This window comes from Habropoda laboriosa, unplaced genomic scaffold, assembly GCF_001263275.1.
Source record: "Habropoda laboriosa isolate 0110345459 unplaced genomic scaffold, ASM126327v1 scaffold311, whole genome shotgun sequence".
Taxonomy (NCBI): Eukaryota; Metazoa; Arthropoda; class Insecta; order Hymenoptera; family Apidae; genus Habropoda; species Habropoda laboriosa.
In genome coordinates this window covers 206,075-220,079 of record NW_017100426.1, presented here as the reverse complement: position 1 = coordinate 220,079, position 14,005 = coordinate 206,075, and the positions used below count along the sequence as shown (strand labels likewise).

Below are 14,005 nucleotides of genomic sequence, written 5' to 3'. Positions count from 1 at the left end.
TTTTTAGTTTTATGAAATAAAAATGTAGTATTTTATTTAAAGGATGTATGATTGATTAAACAATATCAAAGAAACACATTTGCTTTTAATATTGTCAAGTTATATAAAAAATAATGAAAAGCTACATTGTATGTGGTACTTAGTTCCATTTAATGATTATTTTATTAATATTTACTTAAAATTATTCTGCATGTAATATTATATTTGTTTAATTACTCATATTGCTATTAATTGTCTTTATTGTTTAAAAATTTTTTTTAATTAAATTGTCAATATAAGTAATACTATTAAAATTTAAGGTTCTTTTCATATCTTCAAAAATTGATGTAGAAATTTAATTGTAATTAATTAAGACTTTAAATATTTATTGATGTAGTGCAAGAGAAGATAGATACCCTTAATGAGAGACTGGAAAGAGAATGTTATGGTTCTGGAGAAAGGAATATACCTCTTGGAGATGTTGCAGACTTTCCAGATACAAAAGGTCTTTCCAAACAGAAATGTAAGAATGCTTATTACTTCAAGAATTATCTTATGAATGCTAATATTTAAAATATTAGTTTCCTCTTTACATCTAGAAGTTTATATAAAAACAATATTCATAAAACAAATATATTAGGCCTTGTTCTTTTTAAAGTTGTTAAAGGTAGAGTTGTGTATATGTTTTGTGGTTTAACAAAATTCTTCATATAGTGCATACATTTATATTATTATACATGGTGTCCTCAGTAATTATAATACAATCGAGAGGGTAGTTCCTTACGAAAATTAATCGAAAAATGAATCGGAATCGCAAAATAAAATTTTATGAGAAAATTTTGAAAATTTGTTGCATAAATATACAGCAGTTATTATATTGCTTTATTATCAACTATTTTGAACCATATTATTGTTTATAGGCATTGATAGTGATATGTTTAAAATCATAAAATAGGTGTTGCACTTCAGTTTTTAGTACATTATAAATATTATTACAATGTTATTTGGCCTAAATGCTATTAATATAGCATTTGGCCTACAAATTAAAGAAATATGAATGTCGTTTAATATGTTTCCCAAATTTTGTAAATCACTTGAAGATAGTTTGCAGCCTCATTACAATAGCCACGTGTTAATAATATCTTTTCTATTATAGTATAATTAATAATACAGTACCTGACAGGTATTCAAAGTTGTTTTTCTTAAAAGCGAAACCTCATGTATGCAAAAACTTTATTCTACAATTTCGATTAATTTTTCATAAAGAATCACCTACAGCTTGGTTGTACTATGATTACTAGGATATCCTGATAAATAGAAGTAAAAGAAAATGTAATGAATAGTGGTAAAGAAATGTTTTATGGTTTAAATGTGGCTCCTTTAATGTACAAAAATAATGTGAATTAATTTAAGCATACAATTTTTTGTACAAGTTTTCAATATTTTTAGTCTGAATAATTCAGAAGTTTTTCCCTCTTCTTTTGGTGGAAAGATTTATTAATACCTGGTCTATTTTATGAAAGAAATATGGTTCAAAAAGAATTATTTGTATTTAATAGTTTCCATAAAGATTTGTGGCAGTTTATAGTAAATATAGAGTTGTTTAGTAAATAAGATTACAATTTTTCTATCATTTTGATTTAAATGTTACAATAATATGTGTTCTTTGCAGCTATGGCAGGGAATTCAGCACCAAAAACGAAAACAACTTCTAATAAATTGAAGGCCCAGACCAGTAAAATAGTTTCCAGTTTTAAAACACCAACTATGACTTGTAGTATGCAAAGAGAATATTTTGGACATCGAGATGGAGTTTGGGAAGTTTCTGTTGGACGATCAGGGCAAATTATTGCCACAGCTTCTGCTGACCACACTGCTAGAGTTTGGGCTGTGGATAGTGGACGTTGCTTATTGCAATATATTGGTTAGTTTTTCTTTAAATTATATACAATCGATATTTATCAATTTTGTCTTCATTTTCAATCTACATTATTTATTTAAAAAATCATGCATTATTTTTAAATTTTTTGGTTGCACAATTTCAGTAAAAATAATTAAAATATAAAAATGCGTAACATTAAAAACATTTGATAAGAGTAATTAAATTTTCATAAGAACATTTTATACTATGTCGATTGCTTTGAATGTGATTGTGAAAAGCAAAATATACTGCAAAATAATTATTCTGCATCATTAAAACAAGAACTTTATGAGGAACAATGTACAGCATCAGAAGATATGAATATGAAGAAGTGAATATGTTTATTTACATTTACAAATCACCTCATGTTGCTGCTGAAGTTATCCATTGCCTGAAAATCTCGATGAAAACAGTCATAATTTACTTTAATTCTGGAAGCTAGATATCATTTAAAGGTCATACTATTATACAGGGTGTCCCATTATAATCTTTCCATGCAATTATTTCTCGAACTACACGTTATCCGAAAAATGTTTCAAATAGAATTTACTCTGTTTGGAGAGGGACATCTTATTATGGATACAAATCTTGTCTAAGTAGATGGAGGTGCTTTCGAGATTTCAAGATGACCTTTGTTCTTTTATATGGAATATGTTTTCTTTTAGTTAGGCGTGACAAATTCATTCACGCCTAGCATCCATTGACTTATAATATGTTGGTCTTTCATTTAAAAAACAAAGGTCACCTTAAAATTTCAGAGGCACCTTCACCTAGACAATACTTATGGGACACTTTCTATATGTTTAAACACAGTTTGATAAACACAGTGAAATATACAGAGAAAGACAAATATATATTTATATGCAAAAAAACATCATTGACTTCAAAAATTCCGAAAAAATTTCTTAGAATGTATTCGCCTTTGGCATCAAACAAATTGCATATGAAATATCTTTCGTATTATCATAATTAAAAGAGATATTTAGGTGGTCTATTTCACATGGTACAACCAGTATAGATAAGAGGAAAAAGTGGATAGAACTATGGATTATGACAGAATAATGTTTCACATTGGAAAGGTATATTTTAACGAAATCTGGTAATTTATAGAAAAGAGTTTTTGTTTGTATGTAAAAAACGTAAAAAAAAAAAACATTTGTACGTGTATTGAACAAGAAATTAATTAACTTTTACATTTATTTAAAAATTTTGCTGAAGTACGTTAAAAACCATGAAAATTAGAATTATGCTTGAACCAACAATATTTAGTAACTATCGTTAGATCTTATATCTGTGTTAAGTCATTTCATTCATAATTTGTATAATGCATCACTCTGAACTAGTTTTGCGGTGTTTATTCTTATAGGCAAAGCAAAATTATAACAAAAATAATATATAATTGTCAAGATTTTGTTACTGCTAGAGGCAAAATTCAATTCAAGAGGGTATTCTATTTAGTGTAACAGGTCCAAAAAATCAAATTCTTTTTTTTTTGCATATATCGAAAGTACAACACTAAAAATATGCCTCTAAAATTTTATAGTCGTATTCGAGAAAATAACGAAGTTGTAGTTCGTTTAGTGTGACTCATTAAAGACCGACGATAGGGAGAATGGAGTTTCGCAATAGTAAACCGCGTGGTAATCTGCACATAGGATCGTTGTTTACCTTTGTAGACTGCGATAGTCTTCACGAAATGGCTTGGAAATACGATCTCAGTATTGTTTTGAGAGTTCAAAGTATTCAAAGAACACAATTTGACTGAGAACTTATTGTAAATTCGGGTGTTGAGAAGAGCGAACGCAAACGTGAAGTAAAATTTAGTCTCGTGAAGTTTTAAGATGGACGGAAGAGGGAAAAAAGGAGCCAATCAGCATACCAACCGTAAAAGGAAAAGGCACTTTAGAGGCAACAAGTATAGTTGGAGCCACGATATAACGAGGTCGTAAATTAAACTCTCAAGAGTCGGCAGTTTGTTTGAGGGTTCCAACAATAAATGAATGGTAGCATATGATTTGGTATTTCAAATAGAAAATGGTATTTCATTTACAAATGGAAAATATGTTAATATTAATTACTATCTGAAATATTTGTAATTTCTTTCTATGTCCGAAGCTACACAATCTTTTTGCATTTTCTATCTGTACAGAACAGCAGCAGGTAAATGAAGATGTTAAAGACCTCAATAAAACCTTTACCTGTAACCGTACTTTCAAAAGCAGCTTCCCCCAGAAGGAAAAACTTTCATTGTTCTAGCTGCACCTAGTTTTCAGTAAACATATTAGAATCAGTTTGACTTTCGAACTGTGAACATCTATTGGAAATTTGCATTTCTACGCTTCTTCAGAGAGAGTGAAGTGGTGATTTAATACTAAAAATGTTTCAGCTTTGTGAAAGCTCATGTTCTTCTCACGATTACCGTCGTGAACAAGTATAAAATGATCAGCCTGAAAAAGGAAATGATATACAACAGGGTGAAGAAATTATTAAGAAAAGACGGCATTTATCACAAAACGCACAGGGGATTTGTCTGAATGTGTGCTAAAACTTAATGAAGATTTACGACATGAAGAAAGAAGAAACCATTAAAAACGCTGCAACACTGGCGGAGGTTTCAACAACGAAAATTTGAATATTATTTACATTTGGCGTTGGACAAAGAAAGAAACGCAAGGACTACGGCAAAAACAAAAAATTAACTCTGTTCCTAGAGCACAGCAAAAATATATATTTTTCTAATTTTTACAGCCTCTTAAAGACAAAGAAAAGTCGAAAAAATCAAAACTTTATATTCAGTGTCGCCATTGTTTTTTAATTTCATCAATAACAACGAGGAAATCAAGCGAGCGCCTTGGCTATGGACGTAGAGTGTCAGCTTGCCGTCCGGAAGTCGCGGTTTCGATTACCGCTTGGCCGGTCCCTCTTGATTCGAGATACATACTGCGAAATGTACTAGTCTCGCCACCGGAGATCGCAAGAGATGAACAAAATCACCAATCAGTTCTGTCTCAGGAGTACAGGCAGAACCGCTCAAGTTATTGTGAAAACATCCTAGGCTACAGCATCCATAGATACGACCGGCCAACCGAGAGCTGGTCAGGCCTACCACTCTCCCCACAACCAAGACCAGTATACTCAAGACACTATGTTCGACCGTTACACCGGATAAAATAATGAACGCAACGATGTATTGATACGAACGCTGTTGACGATAAGCTAAAATAATCGTGCTCGATCGATTCGTCAGATCTTCACAACTATTGCTTGAATCGTCTATGACTATGGAGCAGATGGACGTCGTTGAATGTTTAGCTGAGTTGTTCGTTAACTCGACTGTCGTGGACTTGTCTTAGACTCTTAAAAAAATACTTTCCTAAACAATATCAGCAATTATAGAGTTTATAATTCGGTGAAAATTAGATCACAGCACTCACAAACACGAAAAGTATTATAACTTTAGAAGGCACATATGTATGTATCGTGATCATATTTTGTTTATGCTCTAATCTATTGTAAATAGCGTCAATTAATGGCTGCATTGATCCGGAAATATTTTAAACCGTTTTAAAAATAATAGTAGATCCCGGTTTTACCCGTGCATCCGGTTTTGGTCGGGTCTCCGCTACTAATTCAAAGGTGAAACTTTTATATTTTCGACTTCTTTTAAATTAAACTTGTACTAACGTATTTGTGAGATCTATCTGATTAAAATGAGTTCAAACATGATATAATTTGAATTGTATTTACTTATTACTTATTATCATTTAGTAAGTAAGTAAATATGCTTCAAATTATATCGTGTTTGGTATCATTTTAATCAGAAAAATGCAACAAATTTGTTGATAAAAATTTCTAGATTTAAAATAGTTTCTAGTTTTTAGAAATAAAATCGTTTCTACCTCTGTATAATTGCTAAGTTTGGGTCCCGATGTTCGTGCAATTATCCAGGGTTTCCTGTATTGATATGGTTGTGTATAATGCATTTGTAATATATGTAGATTACAAAGTATTATACGTGGGAAAGTGTAAAAGTTTGGTAAAAGTTAGAAGAAAATTTTTTTAGAAATATTAGGCAAAGAATTATTAGAAGAAAATATTAAGAAATGGGCTACGATATTTGAAAATCAGGAAGAACTATGTACTTACGTTTTCTATGCTGCGACACACATATATACACATTCAATAAAACTACGTGAGATAGATATTGCGAGAATAAGCAAGACGCGGCACTTGAAAGGTATATACATAAGTACATAAATATGTCAATTTCTATAATTTTCATTCTATTTTGATGAAAACAGTACCAGTGGATTGGAGAGGTTCTATCGATGAAAATAAGTTCAAACACGTCATGAATCGGACTGAACTTAACAATAATCAGTTTTAAATCATCCTAAAAAAATTGTTGTATGTCTCGTTTTCACGCTATAATATTAGAAATAGAAAAATATAGCGTTTAAAAAAAATTAATTTGACTTTGATATCTACCCCACTACTACACCTACAGAAAAATTATTTATACCACCTAACAGCCCCCTATATACCAAACAACTTCTGTAAGAATATTCTTTGGATAAACGGAACACCCTGTAGACAATGTACTGAATTATTTAGAATTTTGTTATTGATTAATGCAATATTTTTTTTCAATTCGTAGGTCATTCTGGATCTGTGAATTCTGTGCGCTTTCATCCTATCAAAGAGTTGGCGCTTACATCAAGTGGTGATAATTCTACACATGTGTGGCAAGCGGCCGTTGATTGGGACTTACCTAAAAGGCAAAATTCGTCTGAAGATCTATCAGGATTAAGTTCTGATAGAAATCTTAGCGGTACGATTACTGCAAATGAAGAACAAGATGAACCTCCTACTTTAAGGTATAGTTTATGGAGTTAACTTGACTTTCTGTATTGCTTAATGAAATTTTTTATTTAGAAAGTAGTTTAGTGAGTGAAAAACGATAATGAAGGTATTAACCCTAGTACGGTCTTCGGGTCTTTTTTGACCCATCGCCTTCTTATCTTTTTACTTACTTTTGCTGTTATCCCTTAACATTACATCGAAAGTTCATTACCTAAGTTCCTATGGAGTGCTGGTAACAAAAATTGTTACACCTAAGACCTTTGGGTCAAAAAAGACCCAAAAACCTCAAGTGTAGAGTCGAACGAAAGAACGTACTAGGGTTAAAATAGAAATAATTTAGAATGAAGTGTAGAAGGTAGAGACTGTTTATAACAGTCAATATATTGTTTAAACTTAACAAAAATATAAAATAATAAGAATGTATAACAACGAAAGGGAATAGCAATAACGGAAATATAGAAATGACAATGATATATAAAGATACGAAAAAACATTTAACGTTTTAGATCGTGTATCGACGCTCAGGATCGCCATTTTGAACACTGGTATAAGGGGTAACACCTATGTAAAATTTTCAAGAAATACACTTTAGGGTCTTAGCAATGAAGTACAAATGTTTTTATAACCAGAAAAAATTTTTGTTTGAAGTTATAGGCTTCCGCGCCAAGCACCTCAGAGTGCCGTGAGCCGGATCGAGCGAGCGTGTGGCACTTCGAAAGATTTACAGTTCATAGGGTACACATATTTTTACCTGCGGTAAAAGCTTTCACGGTTACATGTAGATGACTTTAGTACTATATGTATAAGTTTAAAATGTAACGGTTAATACAGCTGTTGAAAGGACGCTAACCGTACGTGCATCGAGCATCTCCTTGATTTTTACTTGATACAACGATTGTTTATTATTTATTTTGTACAGTTTTGTGGAAAGTGACAATGAGTGATATTTCAAAGAAAGTATATGCCTCGAAAAAAAGGTTCAAAATATAATACGACCGCAAAAAGGCGAAGCAGGGCGAAAAAATGGCGTCCTTTGAATCATCATGAAGTGGAAGCCGAAAGCGAGAGCGTTGGTACCTCGGCAAAAAAATTAAAACTGACCGACAGTGCGCAAGATATTAAGGTGGATGACTTACAGTTGTCGAATATTAAACTTTGTGACTGTTTTTTCGACAATCTCGCAACTTGTGTGCAAAAAGTGCGGAAGAGATATAAAATTCTACGAGGCAAATAAACGCGGCTTGGGATTCAAAATTGTGGTTTCTTGCGGCGTGTATGGCGATACGTCTATTCCCAGTTGCAGTTTTATAAAAAATGCTTACGAAATTAATCGAAGGATAGTTTTTGGAATGCGTTTATTGGGCTTGAACGGTTTGATAGTTTTGCGCATTCGTGGATCTGCCTCGGCCTATGTTTCAGTCACTCTGCGATAAGATCATACGTACAATCTCTATAGCCACAGACGCAGTTCATACGGCAAGTATGGAGCAAGCAGTGCAAGAAGAGAAAAGATGAAGTGCCGAAAAAGGACAAACCGAGGGCCTCACCGTCTCCGGCGATGGATCGTGGAGAAAACAATGATTCTCGTCGCTCTTTGGATTAGTGACGCTAATCGGCTGGAACACGGGCAAGGTCATTAATATACTAGTTAAATCCAGGTACTGTAAATCTTGTGAACTGTGGAAAAAGAAGGAGGACACTGCAGAATACCAGGAGTGGCTCGAGTCCCATGCTGATAACTGTGGTGGTCGAAATGTTTAAGCGCTCCGAAACTCTGTATGGCGTTGAATACAGTAATTACATCGGCGATGGCGGTAGTAAAACTTTCAAAGGCGTATTAGATGCTGAGCCTTACGGAGACGTACGTATTACTAAAAAAGAGTGCATTGATCACGTGCAAAAACGCATGGGTACGCAGCTGAGGAACCTGAAAAAATCGAAGAAAGGTCTTGGAAAAAAAGGCAAGCTAACGGGCAAATTAATTGACGAATTAGTAATTTATTATGGTCTGGCTATAAGAAGGAACTCAGATTCGATTGAAAAAATGCGAGACGAGATATGGGCCACTCTTTACCATAAGATCTCGACAGACGCACAACCTCAGCACGAAAAATGCCCGAAGCCACAAATAAATTGGATATAAGCACAGACCGGCGATGTAAGCACAGGTTTTTGAGGAAATCAAACCTGTGTACGCGGACTTCAGTTCCGATGAACTGCTCAATCGTTGCTTAGAAGGATTTACTCAAAATAGCAACGAGAGCTTTAATGCCGTCGTGTGGTCGATCGCGCCGAAAAGTTCATCGAGCGGTAAAAAAGTACTTGAAGTTTGCTCTGACATCGCCGTCTGCCTATTCAACGATGGAATGAGCAGTATTATGCAAATAATGCAAGTCCTGAGCATCACTATAGGCTGTAATTGTTATAATTTCTGCATCGAGGCCTATGAACAGCGCACCAAACTGTCCGACCGATCTCTCAGCGATGCGGCAAAAGAGGCTCGCTCAAGTCTAATAAAAGCTGCGAAAAAAGATAAAGGAAGAAAATCTTGTTGTCGAAGGGCAACTCTATGGTCCTGGGATCGCAGACTAAATGTAAATGCACTGTAAGTATTAAATTTCAATTGTTAATCAAAGAACATTTACATTCAAAACTTTAAACGCGTTTTTCTCGAAACAGCATTTTTAAAGTTGGCTAGCAGTATAACTCAAACAATTTTTAATCGATTAACTTTAAATTTTAACAGGACTTTAAAAACTAGATTTTCTAGAGAAATACGTAGGATTTTTTTGATAAGTTAAAAATTGTTTGTGTTATAGGTAATTTTACACGACCTTTTTCGAAAAAATTTTTTTTAAACTCCACCATTTTGTCAAAAATCAATAATTTCAAAAACGGCTACGTATTTCTCTAGATATTGGAGTAAAGAAAATAAAAATTTTTCTTTTTTATTCTAGCTCAAAAACGACGACACTTATGCTGCTAGCTGCGGACCACCTTGCCGGATCGGCTGCCTCCTTCATCCAATTGCAGCTCCGCCATTTTGAATATTTTTGCAGTAAAAAAATTACGTTTTGCACTTCTTAATATGGATAATAAAGTTATCCAAATAATCTTTCAATAGCACCATTGAGAAAATCACAAAAAATTCCCAAATGTAGAGTTCATTTTCAGCCAGTTACGTAGGTGTTATCCCTTAACAGTATCTATGTAAATGAGTAAATCACCGAAGTGTTCGAAGAATATCTTTAAGCAATTTATTTTCCATTGTAGTTCTCCTTAAGTGACCTTCATATAGGTCATTGTATTCGTCTTGAAACGCTCTATAAGAATGTAAATAAAAAACAACACCATTCCATTTAAAAAAACAGGGTTGACCTTCATATCTTCTCTATGCTTCCACCTACAAAAAAATTATTCACATCAGATTATGTGCCCCTCGAAACCAAGTAAATTTGATCTGACACATTTCTTTCGATCATCGAAAGCAAGTGAGTTATTCAGGTGACCTGTTTTAAATACTTCACCCTGTATACAGGGTCTCCTACATAACATTTACCACGATTTCTCAAGCCCTTCCGGTGATCTGACGAAAAAGTGTTTTGAACAAAAGTTGATCAGTTTTCAGTCGCCTACAAGTTGCAATAGAAAAATTTCCAAAAGTTCTTTTTTCCAATGAAAAGTCATGGTCACCTTCATTTTTTTAAATGGCATTACATGTTTTTTAATTCATAGTGTTGTAACTCATGTCAAGACAAGTTCAATCACCTGGTACACTGTGACTTTGAAATAACCACGTGCTGAGTTGATGCTATTCTCACCTATAAAACAATCTGAAAAAAATACCATTAGATTGCTCGAACTTTGACATGTAAAATAAGCTTTTCAAAAAGATGGAGTTGTGGCGGCCCATGCAGCGCGCACGGCGCCATATTGTAAACACCATCGAGACTGCGAGACGCACGCAACGAACGTGTCTTTCGTCGCTGTCGATGTCGCGGCGGGCCGATAAGGATGGCTGCCCTCGGAAAGCGGGGAGACACTTGAGATCCGTTCCGAGGGCAGCCAGGGTCCCGACCGACGACGCGAAAGGATTCAACCGCCGAAAGTCGCACGAGCGACATCAGACATCTCGTCTGGGTTTTCTAAATAAAAGATTTCAAGCGCGAGCACGCGTACGTTTATTCTTCCGTCACCCACAGAGTCATTTCGGGAACATTGAAAAAGAAAATGAAGTTTATCATGATGCACGTCGTTTAGCGCCGCATGGACACTATTACAATAGCGAGTATTGTCCAGAAAAATAGCGTACAATTACTCATAGATCTGTACCCACGGTCTAACAAAAAATAAAATAAAACTTACAGGTTGCACACCGCCACCTGTAAGTTCTGCGAGTCCATTCCATCTTTATTGTCATTTTGCTTATTGTTCCCGACGAGGTAACACCAATGTAAAATTATCTCCTCATTCCTTGATTCTTTCTCTACAGAATGACGTTCAAAAATGTGGGGCGACACAAGTAAGATCGCAAAAAAAAATAAATAAATAAGTAAAGCTTACAGATTGCATACCGCCGCCTATAAGTATTGCAAGTTCGCTTCAACTTTGTCGTTGCTGTACTGACATTACCTACGTTGCTCCACATTTTTTGAAGTCACATTCTGTGGACAAAGGATCGAGGAATAAGGAGGTAATTACAGTGGGTGATCAAATTAGTAGAGCCACCTGTAAAGAATTGACGGTTTTACATTATAACGATTAATTTTTAGATGAAAGCCTAGTTACACTGAATTCTTATTATTTTTTTATGAAACATTTATATTTGCAGATTGCAAATACATGTCACAATGTCATGTGGACGTTATTTTGTATGGGTACTGCCAGTCGCCACTTGTCAACTGCGTGTTACAGTTTTGTTGGTTTATAGATCTTGAGCATTTTTGTTGTTGTATTTTTACTCCTTATAATATGTAATAAATTATTTCAAATGTATTGAAAATATGTCTAGAGGAATCAAAGCGGTAATTGCAGCAAAAAATGGCGCTACCAAACACTAACTGTTTTGTGTCTCTTTAGTGGACAAATTGTCAATTAAAAATTACAAAACCTTGATATTGTGATTTTATTTCTACACAAACACAAAAAGCATATTTTTCGTATTGTGGCTCTAATAATTTGATCACCCGCTGTATATATAACCTCTATTTAAATTAAAATTCACCATTGCAAGATTTAGTATAGTGTACGGCGGTAGATTCCTAATTGCTTTGTTATCTGTTAGTATAGCTAGCTCTAATGTGACCGCTAACATTAAAATACAGTTCAATTCTGTCAGCAGTCTAATGGTTGCGTCGAAAAAGTCTTCTATAAGAGTTTCCTATTTCGCGAAATCTTAAAACAAATAACTTAGTGATGTTTGAACAGTAGTTTTACGATGAATTTTGTTTAAAAGTTCCTCGATTAATTTTGACGTGTAAATTTATTGGCTATCTTTATCCTCTATAAAAGTCGCATTGTTGCAGAACTCCAGTGCGAGAATTGCTGGGTCATTCAGGAGTCGTGATGGCTGCGGACTGGTTACCCGATGCAGAACAAGTTGTCTCTGCTTCTTGGGATAGGACTTCGAATCTTTACGATGTGGAAACTGGAGAAATTATTCACACACTATGTGGACACGATCAAGAACTTTCTCACGTGTCAACTCATCATACCCAACGACTTTGCGTTACGTCGAGCAGGGACAGCACGTTTCGTCTATGGGATTTTAGAGAACCCGTTCACTCTGTCTCTGTTTTTCAAGCACATACCGAGTAAGTAAATTCCCAACTGTATTTGTATGTTACATCATACGCAGTGGCCAGAGGGGGCAACACCAAAATGACTGTATAAAATATTTGTGCAGTGTTTTACCAGAAAGGGTCTAGCCGAATAAGCATGGTAAAAGTGCCCCTAAACCAAATGAAACGTGTGATACGTTAATTAAAAAAGCTTTCTAGAAAATCCATTCTGACAAAGTTTTAGCCTTCTACCCCTATTATTAGGGCAGTTATCGACCTAAACATCATTTTCATTTCATACTTGATTTCTTTTGTTCTATCCGATAAAGAATTATGAAAAAAATCTGAGATACTATAGCCAGAGTGTTACATATCTAAGAATTTTTTCAGATTTTTCGAATGAAAAGCCTATTTTTAGAAAATTAAATAACATTCAAAATGCTAATTTTTTTACTGAAGTTATCAAATGACAACATTTGTATTTTTACAGTAGAAGATGCCTGTCGTGTTTATTAACTCATAATTTTTTCAGATATTTTGGGAGCCAGCGTCAGAGTTAAAAAAATTAAAAACCACTAGTTTTTACCATTCCGTGCACGTGAAAAAAAAAAGTGTGATTGCACTCCTTGAAATTCTACCTACAAAATGAGTCCTTTTGCAGGATGGAGAGTTTATCAAGTAATGACACCTTATTCATAAATAATCAACGAGCAAAGAAACTGACATCTATAAATCAGGTTGTAATTAAAAAGATGTGCAAAAGGACTCATTTTGTAGATAGAATTGGTTTAGGGGCATTTTTACCACGCTTATTTGGCTAGACTCTTTGTTATTTTTTCTCTTTATAAAATTTGGAACGGACGTGAGGTGAGTAATCAAACCATATTATGTAACCATGTATATTTTAACAAACACTTGAAAGCTAAATTGCGAATGCGAACGACGCGTATGGTTTGGAAGAGAAACTGTGTAGCTCGAAGGTTTACGACTGTCTGCTCGTCTCTTTTCGGGGCTCACTTGAAAAGCCCCTTACTTGCGTTGGGAAAAGTCCCAGAAAGTAGAGGCATTGCTAAAACATTTCTCGTGCCCTCCAGGGCGAAAAACCCAGAGAGGTTTAGAAAACAGCTCTTGACTCTTCGCCCCAAGAGGCCCTCTGTGGCGGTCGCTACAAAAAATATCCCTGTAGTTAGTTGTAACAGCAAAAGCATGTTTTGTAAGCACACTTTACATGTATCAACGGGGGATGTGCGGGTACCCGAGACTACGGGTTAGGTCGGGAAAAATCTGACAGAACCGGACGTAGGTTGGCCAATAAATTCGTGCGGTTTATAGTGTGATATCTTTAGGTTTCTTTTTTTTTTGTTTTTAGATAGTTATTGAATATATTTACACAAGTGATAGTTATTACAGTAAGTAAATTAAAGTTAATACAAATGGTTTAACACAATATAAATTCGACAAA

At 34.3% G+C, this 14,005-nt stretch overlaps 1 protein-coding gene across 1 annotated transcript in view; it reads left to right on the top strand.

Moving 5' to 3' along the window:
• Positions 1-14,005, top strand: part of LOC108575529 (WD repeat-containing protein 37) — a 24,386-nt gene that overhangs the window by 475 nt on the left and 9,906 nt on the right. Inside the window, exons 2-5 of the mRNA XM_017938351.1 lie at positions 377-502; positions 1,652-1,903; positions 6,558-6,777; positions 12,289-12,576. Coding sequence (XP_017793840.1) covers positions 377-502; positions 1,652-1,903; positions 6,558-6,777; positions 12,289-12,576 — 886 coding nt within the window. The remainder of the gene's footprint in view (positions 1-376; positions 503-1,651; positions 1,904-6,557; positions 6,778-12,288; positions 12,577-14,005) is intronic.